The sequence below is a fragment of the Delphinus delphis genome, chromosome 19 (genome assembly GCF_949987515.2).
Source record: "Delphinus delphis chromosome 19, mDelDel1.2, whole genome shotgun sequence".
NCBI classification, from domain to species: Eukaryota; Metazoa; Chordata; class Mammalia; order Artiodactyla; family Delphinidae; genus Delphinus; species Delphinus delphis.
Window position 1 is genome coordinate 47,595,175 of NC_082701.1, and position 16,974 is coordinate 47,612,148.

The following is a 16,974-nucleotide window of genomic DNA, read 5'->3' on the forward strand; positions in this document are numbered from 1 at the left end:
TACTTACTTGCTGTTGGACCTTCCACAAGTCACTTAACCTCTCTGAGTCTCAGTTTCTTCATCTGTAAAATGACAGAATAATTCTGTTATCTACCCCATAGGGTTGTTGAAAAGATGAAATGAAATAATGCATGTAAAGAGCTCCACGTAGTGCTCAATACATCTTAGCTGGTATGAGGAGGAGGACAGTGATGATGAAAGATGCTTCTTTTATGTCCACTCTCCATGTCCAGAGGAGTAATCCAAGCTCGGAAGCAGAATCAGTTACCAGGGAATGACATGAGCTTAGTAACAGATCAAACTGGTGGGGAATGGGTTAACTGTGTCCCAGACTCTGGAGCAGGGCACTGAGGTCAGTTGAAGCCAGAACAGTGAATAGACCAGATTGTAGTGGAGATAGCAGCCTCCTGCCCCATGCTGCTCTAACTTAGCCCTCTAGGTCTGAAGGTCTATGAGTTTCTCATTTTCTTATTCTGAACTCTTATCGAGTTCATTCAGTGCCAGCTGCTATGCTGGGAATGGGCCGGTGGGCAGGGTACATGTTAGAGACCTGTGAAGGGGCCAGACAGAGGTGGCTTCTGTTCTCACTGATTCAGGAGGTGGGCCTGGCCTGGGAAGTAGGTTTTTGCTCATCACTTGGGGCTCTTGGTTATCCAGGGGTGCTCCAGGCTGCCAAGCCCTTCTTCTGAACCTTCCAGTCATAGAATACTGCAAGGATCACACCCAGATTCCGGGATGCTGCTGGAGGCTCTCACAATTATCCTTCCTTTCCTAGTGTCCACTAGAGAGAAGCCAGTGCTGGGAGGAGGCAAGAGGTTTGATTTTGCTGGGTTTGGTTCATCTGCTTGGGTTCTGCAGGCAGGGTCAGAGCATGTTGTTGGTAAGATGAGATTGTAGCCCTCGCTCCTGTGGGCTGAGTCAGCTATGGTTGATTTCTTGGCCGCAGGGGGATCCCCCTTGTCCTGGACATTCATCTCCCAGTGGTGCAAGAATGAGGGTGGGCCATGTGCCCTGTCTCGGTCCTGGAAAACAGCTCCAAGCATTTGTCTTTCTAATGAGTGAAATTTTCAGATAGGGAATGACATTATTAATTGAAAAGATCAGACATACTTACCCTGAAATGCTATGATCTCTCCCCACTGAGACTATCATTTAGTTTGAACCGATGATGAAAATCCTTAATCTGGTATATCACCAAGTAATAACTTATTCGGAAGAGTTAAGAATTAAGAGGCAGAGTCTTGGAGTGATAGTTTAGCTGGGAGGCTGGTTTGCTCTGTGATAGGGTGACTCCTAATGCCAACAGACTGTTGGGTGGTTTCTTAGCATGGATGGTTTAAAACACCCCCGTGTTGGGCACTCTGGAGGTGGGATTGGGGGGTGCTCCTTCCTTCCCAGGTTTTACCAGGAATTCATCCAAGACCTGGGGCCACTTAATGTGCAGTGTATCCTTCCACTAGCACCATTTTTGTTGTTGTTGTTCAATAGTCCATGTTTACTTATTATAACTGTGTAAATATTATTTATTTTTGAGCCAAAGAAGGTGCTATAATCGTGTTTCCCTTCTTGTATAACCTTTTATTTTTCCTAGAGTTAATGAGCAACTCATGTTTCCCCCATTAGTGCAGTTTTCTATATACCTATCTTTATTTTTCTCTTACTGTTTTAATTTATTCTACCATAATTCCTTTAATAGCTTTTCTTCCCCCACCCCAAAGCTTATGGCCACTGCATATCCTGTCAGTTCTGCTCTTTCTAACAGGAGACCTCGCCTCCAGAGCTTTCTAGCTTCTGCTGGATTGATTGCTGCTTTTTAACAGTAGCCTTCCAAGAAAGGGTGCAAGGTGGTAAATTTTGGGGGGCTTTTGCATGTTTCAGAATATCTTTGTTCTACTCTCACAGTTGCTTGATAGTTTGCCTGGGTATAAAATGTTAGGTTGAAAATAATTTTCCTTCAGAGTTTTGAAGGTATCATATCATTGTCTATACTCGATTCTATAATTGCTGTTGAAAAGTCTGATGATATGCTGATTTACATCCCTTTGTCTATGGTGTGTTTTTGTATTTCCTTTCTGGAATTGTTGATGATTTTTCATTTACCTAGGCATTCTGAAATTCCCTGACAATGTTTGGGGTGGATCCTTTGTCATTTACTGTGCTGGGTGCTCAGTGGACCCAGAGACTCAGGTCCTTCCTTCAGTTCTCAGAAGTGTTCTTGTACCGATTCTCTGATAAATTTCTCCTGTGAAGGTGAAACAACCACCATCCTATTATGCTCAGACTCTGTGTGCTAGGATTTTCGGTAGTTCACATTGGCGATGGATGGCTTATCTCTGCTCCACTATGTTTGAGACCTCATCTTGGGTGGCTCAGATGGCTGGAGACGGTTGGGATGCTCAGCTGGGGCCATATGTCTGGGGCCTTGGTTCTGGCTTGGTTCCTCGGTTCTTCGCATGTGCTGGGGGCGAAATGTCCAAGATGGTTTCTTCACTTGTATGGACTGAGATGTCTGGGACATCTGAGAGCTGGCTGGGTGTCTCTCCATGCAACCTCTCCATGCGTTAGCCATAGCACGGCCATCTCAGTATAGTCAAACTTCTTACATGCTGGCTTGCTTTCCCTAGAGCAAATGTTCCTAGAGATAGAGGTGGAACCTTCAAGGGTTCCTATGACTCAGCCTTGGAAGTTAAGTAATATTATTTCTTTCCCATTCTGTCCGTCAAAACTGAGTCACAGGGCCAGCCCAGATTCAAGGCGGCAGCAGGGACGCTACAAGTGCATCAATACCAAGAGATATACTCACTGGGAGGCCACCTTTGGAGACTAGCTACCACAACTCCCCTCTCTGTTCTCTATCACCTCTTTCTGGAAACTTTATTGGTCAGATATTGGATCCCCTGATGTTTTTACCTTTTCTCTTTCATTTTCCATATTTTTATCTTTTTGTCCTACTTTTTGGGAGACTTCCTCAGCTTAGCCTTCCAATCATATTTCTCTTTTCTGAGATCTCTTTCTCTCCTGATCATTCCATTTTTACAGTGTTCTCTCCTTGTGTTGTGCGTGTAAAATCTTCTCTTATATCTGAGGCCATATTACTTTATAGTATATTTTGAATTTTCCATTGGTTCCTTGCAGTGTCTGTTTCTTTCAGGTTCCTCTTGTTTATTTTGATGTCTCTTGCTTATGTTGGAGGCTTTCCTCAAATGTCTGGCCACCCTTAGCTGTCCCTCGGTCCTTAAGAGTGAGGTACTGGAAGTGGGTTGGGAGCCCTGTGTGCTTGGACTGGCGTGCACCTGGGGGTTTCCATGCAGGGTGATGATTGGGTAGTGAGCTGCCCTTTTCATTGGAGGAAGCTAGACGTTGTCTTTTCTTAGGGATGGTCCAGTTTCTCGTGGTGGTGGTGGCGGTTGATGAGGTCATGTGGTTGGTGAGGAAGTGAAAGGTTGGGGGATAGGGTCCAAAGACTGAGTGTCTCAAGTATCAAACACTCCCCCAGGTCATCCATCCCCCATCCTTCTTCCAGGCACTTGTAATCTCTTCTAGGCTGAATTTTCTTCTTCCATTGCATTTGCTTGTGTCATTTCACGCCTTTTTTTTTTTTGCGGTACGCGGGCCTCCCACCGCCGCGGCCTCTCCCATTGCGGAGCATAGGTTCTGGACGCACAGACCCAGCGACCATGGCTCACGGGCCCAGCCACTGCGCGGCATGCGGGATCCTCCCGGACCGGGGCACGATCCCGTGTCCCCTGCATCGGCAGGCGGACTCTCAACCACTGTACCACCAGGGAAACCCATTTCACACTTTTTTAAGGGGTTTCAGAAGAAGCAAAATAAATGCATGTGATCAGTCTCATATGTTCATCATAAAGTCTCAGCAGGCTTAAGAGTATATCTGTCTCTATCTCTATCTCTATATCCATATCCACATTTATATTCATCTCTCCTAAAGAAAGTGAGAGAGAACTGCTTAACAATTTTTTTTTTTTTTTGCAGTACGCGGGCCTCTCACTGTTGTGGCCTCTTCCGCTGCGGAGCACAGGCTCCGGACACGCAGGCTCAGCGGCCATGGCTCACGGGCCCAGCCGCTCTGCGGCATGTGGGATCCTCCCGGACCGGGGCACGAACCCGCGTCCCCTGCATCGGCAGGCAGACTCCCAACCACTGCGCCACCAGGGAAGCCCAACAATTATTTTTTATTGTGATACGTGTCCTATGTCCAAACTGAAGCGTGAAATGAGCACCCATCTACTTGCTATCCCCGTCAGGAAATCCGCGCAGGCTGGGAAAATGCTGATATTCTGTGCCTTTGTGACCCCGTGGCTTTATGGTTTTGATTCTGAAGCTGTCTGGGGCTGTGACCTTGTGAGCTGGCTGCCTTTGCTCTGACCGTGATGGAGCTCCCTCAATTGAGGCCAGGCGGTGCTAAGCAGAACCGCTGACCATGTGAGGGAAGCTGCTCACTCAGCAGTTTTCAAGCGATGCAGTACATTGGGGGCTGGATGACAGGCAGGTAGGCTGTTTCCTCAGTGCTGTGGACATGCAGCCCCTTGGACAACGGGGTGACTTGCCCACCATCGCTTCCTTGACACTTGCCCTTCGCGTGGCTTCCAGACTCCATCCGGCCGTGGTCCTCCCTCTCTCACCTCTTCTTACCTGCCCTGCTGAAGGCTTCTGTTCCTTTTTGCTTTTTCAGCCCTACCTGTTCTCCCTGGGGGCCTCCTTTCCTCTCATGGCCTCAGCTCCTGCCTCTGTTTTCCTTACACCTGTGTCTCTGTTTAGGCTGCAGTTCTTTCCTGATCCCACCTGGGGACCCCAGGGCCTCCTGAGCTGCAACACATCCAGAATGAACGCTTTATCGTCTGCCTCTGCAAACCCAGTTCTCCTGCTTTGTCTGTGTCATGGTTGAAGCAACGCACAGTTTTCTGAAACCCTCATCTTTTCGCGTTTTTGGCTGTCTCTTCCTCCTTTTCTCTTAGTCACCAAGTGCCCTTCATTTTGGCTATGAAATGCCTGATGGATCGGACCCTTTCCTTTCATTTTTGTGACCAGAAGCAGAATGGAGCCCCTCCCATGCTGTTCCTCCCTTCGCCCCTCCCCTTCCAGTCACCGCGTCCTCCGCTCTGCTGCCTGGGGTCTTCCAGCAAAACCCTGCAGGTCAGCCACCACGTCCACGCCCTCCTTTGCCCATGAGACAGAGTTCAGCTTGCTCAGTGCCTGTTTCCCAAACCACCTTCAGCACTTCTGTCGTGTCTGTGCGACACCTGTATCCGTTACTTAATAGTTTTCTTTAACTGGCTCAGTTTTAAAAACTTGAATGAACTCGTTTTAGAAGGTGACGGTATGTCACTAGCATAAAGGGAAGATCAGGGTGGCCTGCCACACGTAGAAGATCAATAAGTGATTATTGCAATAAAGGGCACCCCAGATCACCTCAGGTGCCCGCAGGAAAGCGTGCCCCCCACTCTGGGAAAGTGCGATGTGGCTGCTTTTCCTGAGCGGGCTCTAGCTCTTCCCGGCAGGCAGGGTGGCACCGTGGTTAACATCGTGGACTGTGGAGCCAGACTGTATGGGTCCAAGCTTTGCTCTGCTACTTTCCTGCTGTGGGAACTTGGGCGAATAACTTAACCTCTCTGAGTGTCCGTTTCCCCATCTGTGAAGTGGGGTTAATGATATTGGCTGCAAAGGGTTGTTGTGAGTATGAAACGAGATAGGATATGCGGGTCACTTCCAACAGTACCTAGTACAGGAGAAGCCCTGAGGCTTCCTTGCTAGTTTTTTCTTTTCCTTTTTGAGAGCCTGTTAAGTGCCACGCCTGTGTTTCCTCTGCGGCCCCCTGGTGCTCCTTGCTTTCACTCCTCTGTGCCTCTGTTCAGCGCCTTTCCCCTTCCTCTTTCTCTCCCAGACAGATGCTGGCCTTTCCCGCCACGTCTGGCTTAGCTCTCACCTCCTCGGTAACCTTAGCTGATCTCCCAAGGAGACCTGGCCCCCGCTTTATTCTGTATCTGTTTTAACCGATAACCCACAGTGCACACTTGGCAGGTGGGTCTTTCACGTGGGTGTGCTGGGCCTCCAGTATGGCTCCTGCAATTTCACTTCTCCCTCCCGGATTGTCTTCTCAGAGGCGTGTAAATAATCCTGACGTCACCGCGCACGCTAAGACACACAGCCCATCCTTGGTCCTCGAGGGCTCAAGCTTAAAGGGAGCTGCTGGCCAGTGTTCTCCTTTCAGATGCCGCTGTGGCCCTTGGGCCCGGCAGAGCTGGCTTTCTCATCGTGACTGGAAGGAACCATGCAAGTGGAGTCGGAGATCTTGGGGTTGAGGCCCGACTCTCCAGTTTTCTGACCCTGGGACCCTCAGGCCCACATGGAACCCCTCTGAGTCTCTGCTTCCTCATGTGTGAACCCTACGGCCTGAGTCAGTTCTAAAGCTTATGTGTTCAGTAACGGCGTATTTTCCCGGGAGTGTGGAGGTTTGCCCTGGTGGACGGGTTGGTCCATCACCTCTGAGTTGTAATGCCGGAGGGAGGCTGTGTCCCCCCCACCCCCAGGCGGGGGCCACAGCTGGTTCTCGTGGCTGGTTTGCCCTGTCGTGTGCTGCGCCTCCTTGAAACCTGCCCTTTCTCCCACCCCTGGCCCAGTTTAGGGATTCAGGGTCCTCCAGGGAAGGGCAGTGCCATCCTCCCCCTACGCACCCAGAGAGACGCCGGCATGTTCTCTGTAGCTGCAGGCACGGAGCATCGCCCTGGCCTCCCCTTGTTCCCACGTGCTGTCCTGCAGCTGAGTCGCACCTGGCACACCTGCACAGCCGTAGACCCGTAGATCCCTGGGGCCCCCGCCCCACCTCTCCCCTCACACAGGGCCCCGGCACTCGTGCTGTATAAACGTTTGTCCATAAACCAGCCGTGCTTCCTCGGGTTCTTCCCGGGATGTCGTGACCTGCTTACCTCCCACGTTCATGCTGAGGTGACGGGAGAGCCGCAGCTCTTCTCAGGAGGAGAAGAGAGAGGCTCGCTGTGGGGTTTGGGCATCTCCCTCGGCCTCTTTGGGCCTCAATGTCCTCGTCACCAGGATCAGGCTGTCGGGTGGCTTCTCTTGGTTTCTCCCGGCTCTGCTGGTCTCTGCGTCTGTGAACCCTGAGATTGGGTGGGCACGGTGGGGTGGGATTGGGTGGGCACGGTGGGGTGGGATTGGGGTTGCATTCCCTGGGGAGTGTTGCATCCTCGAAGGTCCAGAGCTGTGCTCTGAGTCTCCTGGATCCTCTTAGGGTGTGCATGGGAACGAGATGTGTCACCAGAGCCAGCCCTGCCAGGTGCGGACAGGTGAGCAGCACCTGCTCCTTCCCAACGGGCTCCCCAAGGGGGGCATCGGGGCTCAATCCCTCCACGTGTTGGAGCCTCTCATTCCTGAATCCCGTGTCCCCTTCCCTCCCTCCGTTCCCCCGCCCGTTCTGCTGGGCTGGCATCCTTCTCCCCTTCTACACTGGCCCCAGCAGAGTATGGACAGTAATGTCTTCACCTCCACGTCTGGGCCCTTGGGGTTGGGATCAAGCCACGTGCACAAACGCAGGACCCGGCGGCCCACACACAGTGGCTGGACTCTCCTGTCTTAAGTATGTGGGCATCCAGGTTCCCTCGGATTTGAAGCCGTTCCTGCCTCCTCTCTGCTCTCTGATTGGCTTTCTGCCTTTGTGTCCCCGCCCGTGCCCATTCCCTCCAGCTTATCTGACGGCAGCCTTGGCCATGACCATGGCAGCCAGGTATTATGTTTTTGCTGTGCACCAGGCACCGTGCCAAGTGCTTTTCAGGCCTTATTCAGACCACCCAAGGAGGTGAGTATTATTATACCGTTTTACAGATGAGGAAGCTGAGGTGGGGAGAGGCGAAGTAACTTGGTCACGGTCACACAGCTAATCCGGGGTGGCGCCGGAATTCAAATGCAGGTCTGTTGGACCAGAACTCCAGGGCTTTTGATCCACTGTACACACTGCCTGCCCGCCTCCCTCGAGGCTGGAGGCTGGCCCTCTACTCCAGCATCTGCCAGGCTGTCCTGCCATGATGGACAGAACTTCTCGGACATGTTTCCAACCACGGGGATGCCCCAGCACTGCTGGCTGCTGGAATGAGGGCTACGTGATTGTGCCTGTGGCCTTGGGTCTCTGTAGACAGCAAGGTGGATTCCTCTGGGCTGGGACCCCCAGCCCATGCCCAGCCCGGTCCCTGCTCGTCCTTCCCCCTGGCCCGGCTTGTCCAATGACCACACAATTCTCTGCCACCACGAAAACTGTCTAAGACTCTAGTCATATTGAAGAGTTGAGCGCAATTTTCCGAGTCCAGTGCAGGGAGCAGGAGTTGGGGGTTAGCCTGCCATCCTGCAGAGGGGAAAGCAGAGATAATAAGACTCTGAGGGTCCAGCTTGTCACGGCTAGAGCTGGTGGGAGCCAGTCCTGGCTTCTAATTCCCTTTTCTTCCTGTCGTATCTCCTTCTTATGATGATTTCTCTGGAAGCTTTTTAATTTCATTTTGTTTTATTTTATTTCCTATCGTTTATGGTCTAGTTGGTTATGCAGGGTTTGGAAATGTGAAAAGTTGGAACTCCAAAACCCTCTCCTAAGTTCTTAAGTACTGTGCTGCAAGTACTTAAGGATGCTGGGGGTGGGGAAGAAAGGCACTGCTTTCAACAGGTGGGATCAGTCAGGAAACCGTACTCAGCATCTTCAGCATCTCCAGAATGCGAGACCCTGCACACAGCCCGGGGCCCCGGGACCACCAAAAGGCAGCCAGAGAAGAAAATTAAGCAGCAGGAATGACAGAAATGGAGCCCATTCAGCCCCTTCATCCTTATTTCTTTCTAAAAAGTTGAGGTATAGGGCTTCCCTGGTGGCGCAGTGGTTGAGAGTCCGCCTGCTGATGCAGGGGACACGGGTTCGTGCCCCGGTCCGGGAGGATCCCACATGCCGCGGAGCGGCTGGGCCCGTGAGCCATGGCCGCTGAGCCTGTGCGTCCGGAGCCTGTGCTCCGTGGCGGGAGAGGCCGCAACAGTGAGAGGCCCGGGTACCGCAAAAAAAAAAAAAAAAATTTGAAGTATGATTTACATACCATGAAATTCACCCTTTTAAAGTGTACGACTCAGTGGGGTTTAGTATATTCACAGAGCTGTGCCATCGCCACTGCATAGTTCCAGAACATTCTTATCACCTCCGAAAGGAATCCCAGACCCACGAGCAGACCCTCCCTGCCCCTTCTCCTTCTGCCCCCGCCCCCAGGCAACCACTCATCTGCTTTCTGTCTTGGATTTCCCTATTCTGGACATTTCGTATCAATGGAATCATGTAATAGGTGGCCTTTTGTTTCTGGCTCTTGTCATTTAGCATGTGTTTGAGGTCCATCCATGTTGTAGCATGTATCAGCACTTCATCCCTTTTTACGGCTGAATAATATTCCACTGTGTGGAGGGACCGTGTTGATTATCCATCCCTCGGCTGATGGCTGTTGTGATAATGTGTCTCGTTCCTTTTGGTTTGGTTTTCCTGGGAAGCTCTTCATAGCGGCCAGCTGTATGCGTTTCTCTAGCTTGGCTACTTGGAAAGCACGAGAAAGCAGGGCCGAACGTGGCAGGGTGGCTGGGGAACTGGTGTAGTAGGAGATGCAGACAAGGGGAGCGTGTAGGTTTGGGAGAAACTCTGTGCCAGAGGGAGGGCTTAAACCTGGCCCCAGAGCCATCTGCTGTTACAGGGGATTTTTTTCCTGTTGTTGATTATTAACCGATGGTTACGATCCTGACGGTAGATCCCCGGGGCTAGAACTGGTGCTTATTTGAGATGCCAGGAATGTTTTCAAAGACACGTAAACAGCCCTGGACCCTTGCTTCTCTCTTTCCACTTGGAAACCTGATCACCATTTTATGAGTTATAATAATAATGGTCTACATTTGTATAGGACTTTATATTTTATTTCACAGCCATTATGTTTAAATCCTCAGAACATTATCACCCCCATCTTTGCAGAGGAAGGAACTGGGACACAGAGAGGTGAGGTAACTTAACCAAGGTCACACAGTGGGGTAGCAAGTAGAGACAAACTTGAACGCAGGAATCTCTTGATTCTTAATATAGGTCCTTTTCATAGACATGTGGGAGAGATGATAGCTGCAATGACTTCACATGGTCTGGGGCAGAGACACTGGAGGCTGGAGGCAAGGACCCTGGAGGCCTGGGTGCTGTACGTGGGGTCTTTGCCTGGAGGTCTGCCCAGTTCCCTGTGAACAGCCCCATCTGGGTGAATCTTCCCCCGGCTTTCTCAGCTTCCTCTCCCGGCTCTTTGATCATTTCCTCCTGAGATTTACGTTTGGCTAAAGCCAGATAGGACCTCTCCCGGCCTCCCTGAGCCCTCCCAGCTGGGGAAGGAATCCCAGAGTAGAGAACCTCAGTGCCAGGCAGCTCTGGGGCAGAGGGAAGCTGAGTGGGCTGCGCCTCCAGGACCCCAGAGGCGGGAGGCTCTTCTGACCTGCTCATTCACACCTGCTCTTAACCACCCTTCTCTTTTAGCTGAGTGTGTAATCTCCCTGCTTCCCTCCTCTGCCTCTGTCACCAGCCCCTCTTCTTCTGGGTTCCCGGGTAGGTCTGGGACCCTGCGGCCTTAGAGCTGCCTGTGGGCTGGCTTGGCTCGAGAGGCAGTCTTCAACCTTAGTGCCATGATCCATGTCAAGATCACTGTGGGTTACAAGAAAGTCATTACAAATAAGAGGGAGGTTACCATTTCTGCTAATAATTTACCTTTTGCTTATAATAAATTAGAGCAGATTCAAGGTTATCTCTTGAGATAATCATGTCACTTTCACCACTCAGTAAGTGTGATGTGTTTGGCTGAGAAAGGGCTAGAATTGCATTGAGCACCATGTTCTTACTCTGTCTTATCTTAGCACCAGCTGGTGGCTAGGCTGGGCCTGGCTGTCCCTGGGAGGGTGGCTCACACGCAGATGTCGTTGGTTGTGAGGTCGGGGGCAGGGCGAGGTTGAGCCCAGCTGACCATAGCAGGGGTGGTGAGGCGGAAGCAGGGATTTCATCCTTTTGGGTTTTGGTCTTCCAATTACAAAGCCAAGGCTAGAACGTGGGACTTGGGCAGTGTATTTGTTTCCTAGGGCTGCTCTAACCAAGTACTAGAAACCAGGCAGCTTAAAACAACAGACATTTATTGTCTCAGTTCTGGAGGTGAGAAGTCCAAAATCAAGCTGTCAGTATGGCCATGCTCCTCTTGAAGGCTCCAGGGAAGAATCTTCCTTGCCTCTTGTAGCTTCCGATGGTGGCCTGCAATCCTTGGCCTTCCTTGGTGCTCCAGGTGCATCATTCCTACCTCTGCCCCTGTTGTCACATGGCATTCTCCCTGTGTGTCTGTCTCTTCAGGTGGCCACCTTCTCCTCTTATAAGGACACTAGTCATATTGAATTAAGGGGTCACCTTAATGACCATATCTTAACTTGGGTACATCTACGAAGACCCTATTTCCAAACGAGGTCACATTCACAGGTAGGTGAAGACTTCAAAATATCTTGGGACTTCCCTGGCGGTCCAGTTGTTAAGACTCTGTGCTTTCAACACAGGGGGCGCGGGTTCGATCCCCAGTCAGGGAGCTAAGATCCCAAATGCCGCACAGCGCAGCTAAAAAAAAAAAAAAAAAAAAAGACTTCAAAATATCTTTAAGGCAGTTCATGATTCAATCCATAACAGGCAGTCAGCTCTTAAATAAGTACCTTTGGCTCCTAGGAGGGAGGACTGAAGTCCAGAGTAGGGTTTGGTGCCGTGTGGCCCATCCCCTCCCGTAAAGCCATTCCAAGCTATCTAGGTACCAAGGCAGGGTGGTTTCTGATTTGCGGCCGTCGGTGTGCATGTGCTCTGGGTTCTGATCTTTTTGAGGGCAGTGGTCATGCCTTCTGCCCAGCCTGGTGTCCCCTCTGGAGTCTTGGACAGGGCCCTGGAGCTAGCAGGAGGCCGGTAGCCACTCGTGCTCCTTCCTGCTCCAGCACCTTCCGGGCTCCAAGCATCCTTTGGGAAATCATTCTGGCAGATGCCCCGTGCTCCCATGTGATAGCCCTCACCAGCTCCTGGAGACTGGTCCAGGGAGAACAGACTGGCTCAGGGGAGAGAGGCTTAGTCCACGAAGGGCTGGGTACGAGGGCCCTTTGCCTGGGACTCAGGGACCTTGGTAATAATCTCAGCTGCTCTGGTCCTGCGGGCGTGGACATCTTCCACCTTATGGAGAGAACCGAACAGTGTGACTATGTATATGAGGGTCCCCCGACCACTGATATGAAAAATCTGCTGCCATTGCCCTCCTCTAGGGTTTGTGTTCCCAGAGAGCCAAGGCGGCTACTGGTCAAGTTTGCCCACAAGCCATCTCCAGGGGAGTAAGCCAGAGGTCCTCAGCTAACCCCACACAGTCCTGTAGACTCTGGGTGGGGGCTTGCCTCCCCTCCCTTCCCTGCACGGTTTTCCCTTCCAGGCTCCCAGACCCACCCAGGAACTGCCCTGCCCGTCCTCCCCTCAGGGGACCTGAGGGTGATGCTCCCTTCTCTGAGCACCTTTCCTCCCTTCCTTTTCCATCATCGTGAGTCTCGGGCTGCAGGCCCATTGAGGAGGAACGGTGCCTGCTTGGAAAGGGTAGAGTGGCTAGGGGAAGCAAGCTTGTTTCCACCCAGCTCTGTGGGATCCACAGGCAGGTGAGGGCCAGAGCAGCCGGACGTTACCCACAATGGTAACCTCCAAGGCCATAAATGCGAGGGGAGGCTGGTGGCTCTGACTGAGAAGTAGAAGGAGCTGCGTCCGTTCCTTTGTGTGTGACCACGTGTGTGCGCACGTCTTGAGCCTTGACCCTTTGGTTCTTGTGTTAGTTACGGTCTGGAGCAGGAGGGAGGGGACCCCACTCTCCAGTCATCGGAGTGAGTCCAAGGTCCAGGAATAAAGGAGGAGGGAGGCAGATGGAGGTGCAGAAAGGGGGATGGGCAGGGTTGAGGTTAGTGGGGCCACGTGGATCCTCCACCAAGCCAGACGGTCACGCAGCCTCCTTACCTGGCTCCCTGGAGGACAGGTGACAGGGACAGGCAGGGGCTGTGCCAGGGTAGCTGGGCCTGCCTGGGCTGAGGGGAGCCAGGCTGGGGTGGTGTCTGAGCCCCAGGGCCAGGGTCTCCTCTGGAAAGACGGTTCCCTCTGTAGGGAACATGGCTTCTCTCACGAAGGGGGGCTTGGGGTTGGAGCTGTCACCCCCATTGGCAGGACGTGGGCTGGAACAAAGTACAGAAGCATTCTCTCCGGGTGGCAGTGGGGGTCCTTCGGTCATTTAAGTGGGACCAGGTTGGGGGCTGACTCCTGGCTGCTTCAGGGTGGGGCTCTGGAGAAGCAAACAGTTGCAAAACTGGGGGCTTTGTGGCTCAGCCTGGTCTTCTTAGGCTCTTAATTCTGTTATCCTTGCCTCTCCCTCCCGTCCCAGGATAGAGCCAGGGCACGTCCTGGACACCAGAGTCCCTCGTCCGGAGACTCCCCTAGGTTCTGCCCAGCTGGCCCTGTGCGTGCCCATCGCTCTGAAGGCTTTTCCGTGGCACACATTCTCCCTACTGATTGGACTGTGCACTAGCACTCCCTGGTCACCAGCAAGGGCCAGATGGGAAGTGGGGAGTGTGTGAGAGCCGCGGACTTGTCGCAGTCGTGTTGTCATGGTGACGCAACTCTGTTTAGCTGCCTCTCCACGGTCCTAGCCCACATGGACTAAAATAAGTTTCACCTGCGGCATACACAGCAGGCAGCCCTGTCTTCCCGAAGTCTGACCAGGGCGTGTGTGTGTGTGTGTGTGTGTGTGTGTGTGTGTGTGTTTAGGGACAAAGCGGTCCCCCCAGGGAGGAGGAACTGAAAACGTTTACCCCTCTCCCCTTCTTTTCCTTCCCAGTCCTGTATCTCTTTAGACCTGTGGTTCTCAGACCTCAGCATCACAATCACCTGGAGAGATTGTTAAAACACAGATTCCTGGGCCCCATCACCAGGGAGTCTGGCGTGCACCTGAGAATGTGCATTTCTAACAAGTGTCTGGGTGATGCTGTGGTGCAGGAACCACACTGGGAGTAGCCCTGCCTAAGATTTGAGCACATCCTGGCAAAGAAATGCACTGGCTCTATTTTCTGCATGTGTTAGACTGTGTCCTTAAGCCCAGCTGCTGTTAGAGGAGAGAGGGGAGGGGCAGACAGGCCCCCACTCACCTCTTCTGTGTTCTGTGGCCTAACAGGAAGCAGGAGCTGGCCAACAGCTCGGATGTGACCCTCCCAGACCGGCCGCTGTCCCCTCCTCTCACTGCGCCTCCCACCATGAAGGTAAGAGGCTTCCGGCTGGTAAGTGGGGAGGGGAAGTGCGCGGGGGCAAAGTGCTGTTGCTTTGGCCCCTGGCCTGGCTGCTTCTGTCCCCATGGGGGCCTTGGAATGTCTCCACACCTCTGAAGGCAGCGTCCACTTGAGATTACCCGTGTAGGAGGAAAGTGTGATTGTGAGATTCGGGGGTGTCAAGGGGCAGTGAGGAAAGAGACTGGGGCTGAAAGGGGTGGGCGGGATGCTTGGTGATTTAGCGAGAGGCCTTGTGGAGCTGTAGGTTCCGGCACAAGGGGCCCAGGCGGGAGGAAGTGGGGACACTCAGAATGCAGCTGGGAGCCTTACGGGGCTACTGCCCAGAAGGGCTGCCTGGGGCTGGGGGTGGGGAAGGAGGGGTCCTGTGGGCTGGGACCCTCCTGGGACTTGAATGGCACTTGTCTGCTGCTCTGCCTCCCTCTGACTGGCCTCCTGGGCTGGCCCTGTCCCCCTAATCTCTGTGGGAGAGTTGCCTTGGGGGTTCTGGGAGCCAGTCATTCTTTCCCCATTAGCACTTCATTCACACGTCTCTCTCCTGGGAGACTACCTCCCAGGACCCTGAGGAGGCTGCATCCTCCCTACACCGAGCTCTCCCCCTTTACTGTTCAGTCTTCCCGGCAGGGTGGCCACATGGGCCTGAGCTGGCCCTCAGGGAGGACTTTGGTTCAGCCAGTAGTCCTGCCTAGGCAGCAATGCGCCTCCCTCACACTTTGCCAGGTGAGGACTAGGTCTGAAGACGTCACCTGAGTCATCTGAGGTCCTGGGGTTCTGCTACAAGGTGACTCACAGGGAAATAATTAGGTATCTCTTTCCTGGGAGTCCCTGTGGTGCCCCCTCTTCCCTGACCTAATCTGTTGCAAAGTGATACCCTCAAAGGAGGTAGACAAAAGCCATCTTCCCATTATCATCCCACATTGAATGCCCATCACACACAGAACTGAGGGGGAATATCACAGAATGGCAGTCAGAGCCTGTCCTGGTTGAATTAGGAGTGCAGGAGTGGGTAGGGTGCAGGGCTGACCTAGAAGACAGCTCTGCTCTCCTCCTGGTGGGGTACCCAGGGGCATTGAAAGCCAGACCACCTTCATCAGCCTAGTCACAGTGCTGGCCTCCGAGTCAGGTGCTGGGGTGGCTTGTTTGCACAGGGTATTACTGAGACATGTCGCCATTCTGAGTTTTAGTCCCTTGGTCTGCAGAGTTGGGTGTGGGATGCTTGTCTCTTTGCTCATGGATGGCGGGAGTTTGCAGGGAGGAATTCTGAAAGTCTCCTAGGAGGAGTCATTGAGTTCTCTTGGCAGGCTTTACTTATGTGCTCATTTAATTTACCCAACACCCAATATTTATTTGAATGTTGTGTTAGTCAGGACTCTTGGTGGCAAGTGACAGAAACATAACTCGCTTTGGCTTAAAGCATAAAAGAAAATCTATTGCCTTCGTAATGGCAAGTGTAGACTCCAGGCACGGCTGCATCCACGAAATCCGTCTCTTACCGTTTCTCTTCTGTGTTTCATCCTTTGTCAAGCTCTGGCTCTGTGGTGGCAGATGGAGACAGTAGCTCCTACTTGCTAAGTAACTCCAGTGGAAAGAAGAGTATCATTTTTCCCCCAGTAGTTCTAACAAAAGTCCCAGGGAGGAAGCTCATTGGCTGGGCTTAGGTCACATGTCTATCTCAGAGATGGAAGGCTCTGATTGGCCAGATCTGGGTCTCTTGCCCACCTTGTAAACCAGCGGTCCCCGACTTTTTTGGCACCAGGCACCGGTTTCGTAGAAGACAATTTTTCCACAGACTGGCGTGGATGCGGGGGGTGGAATGGTTTCGGGATGATTCAAGCGCATTTCATTTATCGTGCACTTTATTTCTATTATTACGTTGTAATATATAATGAAATAATTATACAGCTCACCATAATGCTGACAGGAGGTGGAGCTCAGGTGGTAATGCGAGCGATGGAAAGCAGCTGTAAATACAGATGAAGCTTCGCCCGCCACTCACCTCCTGTTGTGTGGTCCGATTCCGAACAGGCCGCGGACCGGTACCAGTCCACGGCCCGGGGGTTGGGGACCCCTGGTCTAAACTGTAAGAACGGATAATGGGGGAGGGGTGGCGGTTTAAAGGAAAATTGAAGATGCTACGATGAGAGGAAGGGGAAACGGATGCAGGGCAGGCAAGACCAACAGCTTTCTACTACACGTGCTGACCAGGTGCCAGGCCTAGTGCTGAGCACTGGGCCCCTGGTAGCAACAAGGCAGTGTGATCCCTGTTCTATTGGAGTTTGTCATCCAGCTATGGAGACAAAAGTTGAAAAAATAATTTCAAGAATGAGGGATGGACAGTTAGGTGGGATGAATGTTCCAAAGGAGAAGCACAGCATAGCTCAGACTATATAAGGTCTGTGGAGGGGAGATCTAATCGAGCCTTGGAGAGGGTCAGGGAGGGCTTTGAGGAAGTGGTGCTTAAGCTGAACCCTGAGAGTGGAGTAGGACTTAGTGAAGCAGAAGTGCAGTCAAGGTGGAGGAGAGTGTTCTAGATGCTTATCACTCAGAGTGAGGCCAAGAGACCAGCTGCACCTGCCTCATCGGGGAGCTCCTTAGAAATGC

General features: G+C 52.4%; 1 protein-coding gene across 3 annotated transcripts in view; it reads left to right on the plus strand.

Annotated features, from left to right (window-relative positions):
* Positions 1 to 16,974, plus strand: part of RAP1GAP2 (RAP1 GTPase activating protein 2) — a 216,727-nt gene that overhangs the window by 99,905 nt on the left and 99,848 nt on the right. For all 3 annotated transcript variants that reach the window (XM_059998197.1, XM_059998194.1, XM_059998196.1), the window contains one exon: positions 14,265 to 14,349. In XM_059998197.1, the coding sequence (XP_059854180.1) occupies positions 14,265 to 14,349 (85 nt within the window). The remainder of the gene's footprint in view (positions 1 to 14,264; positions 14,350 to 16,974) is intronic.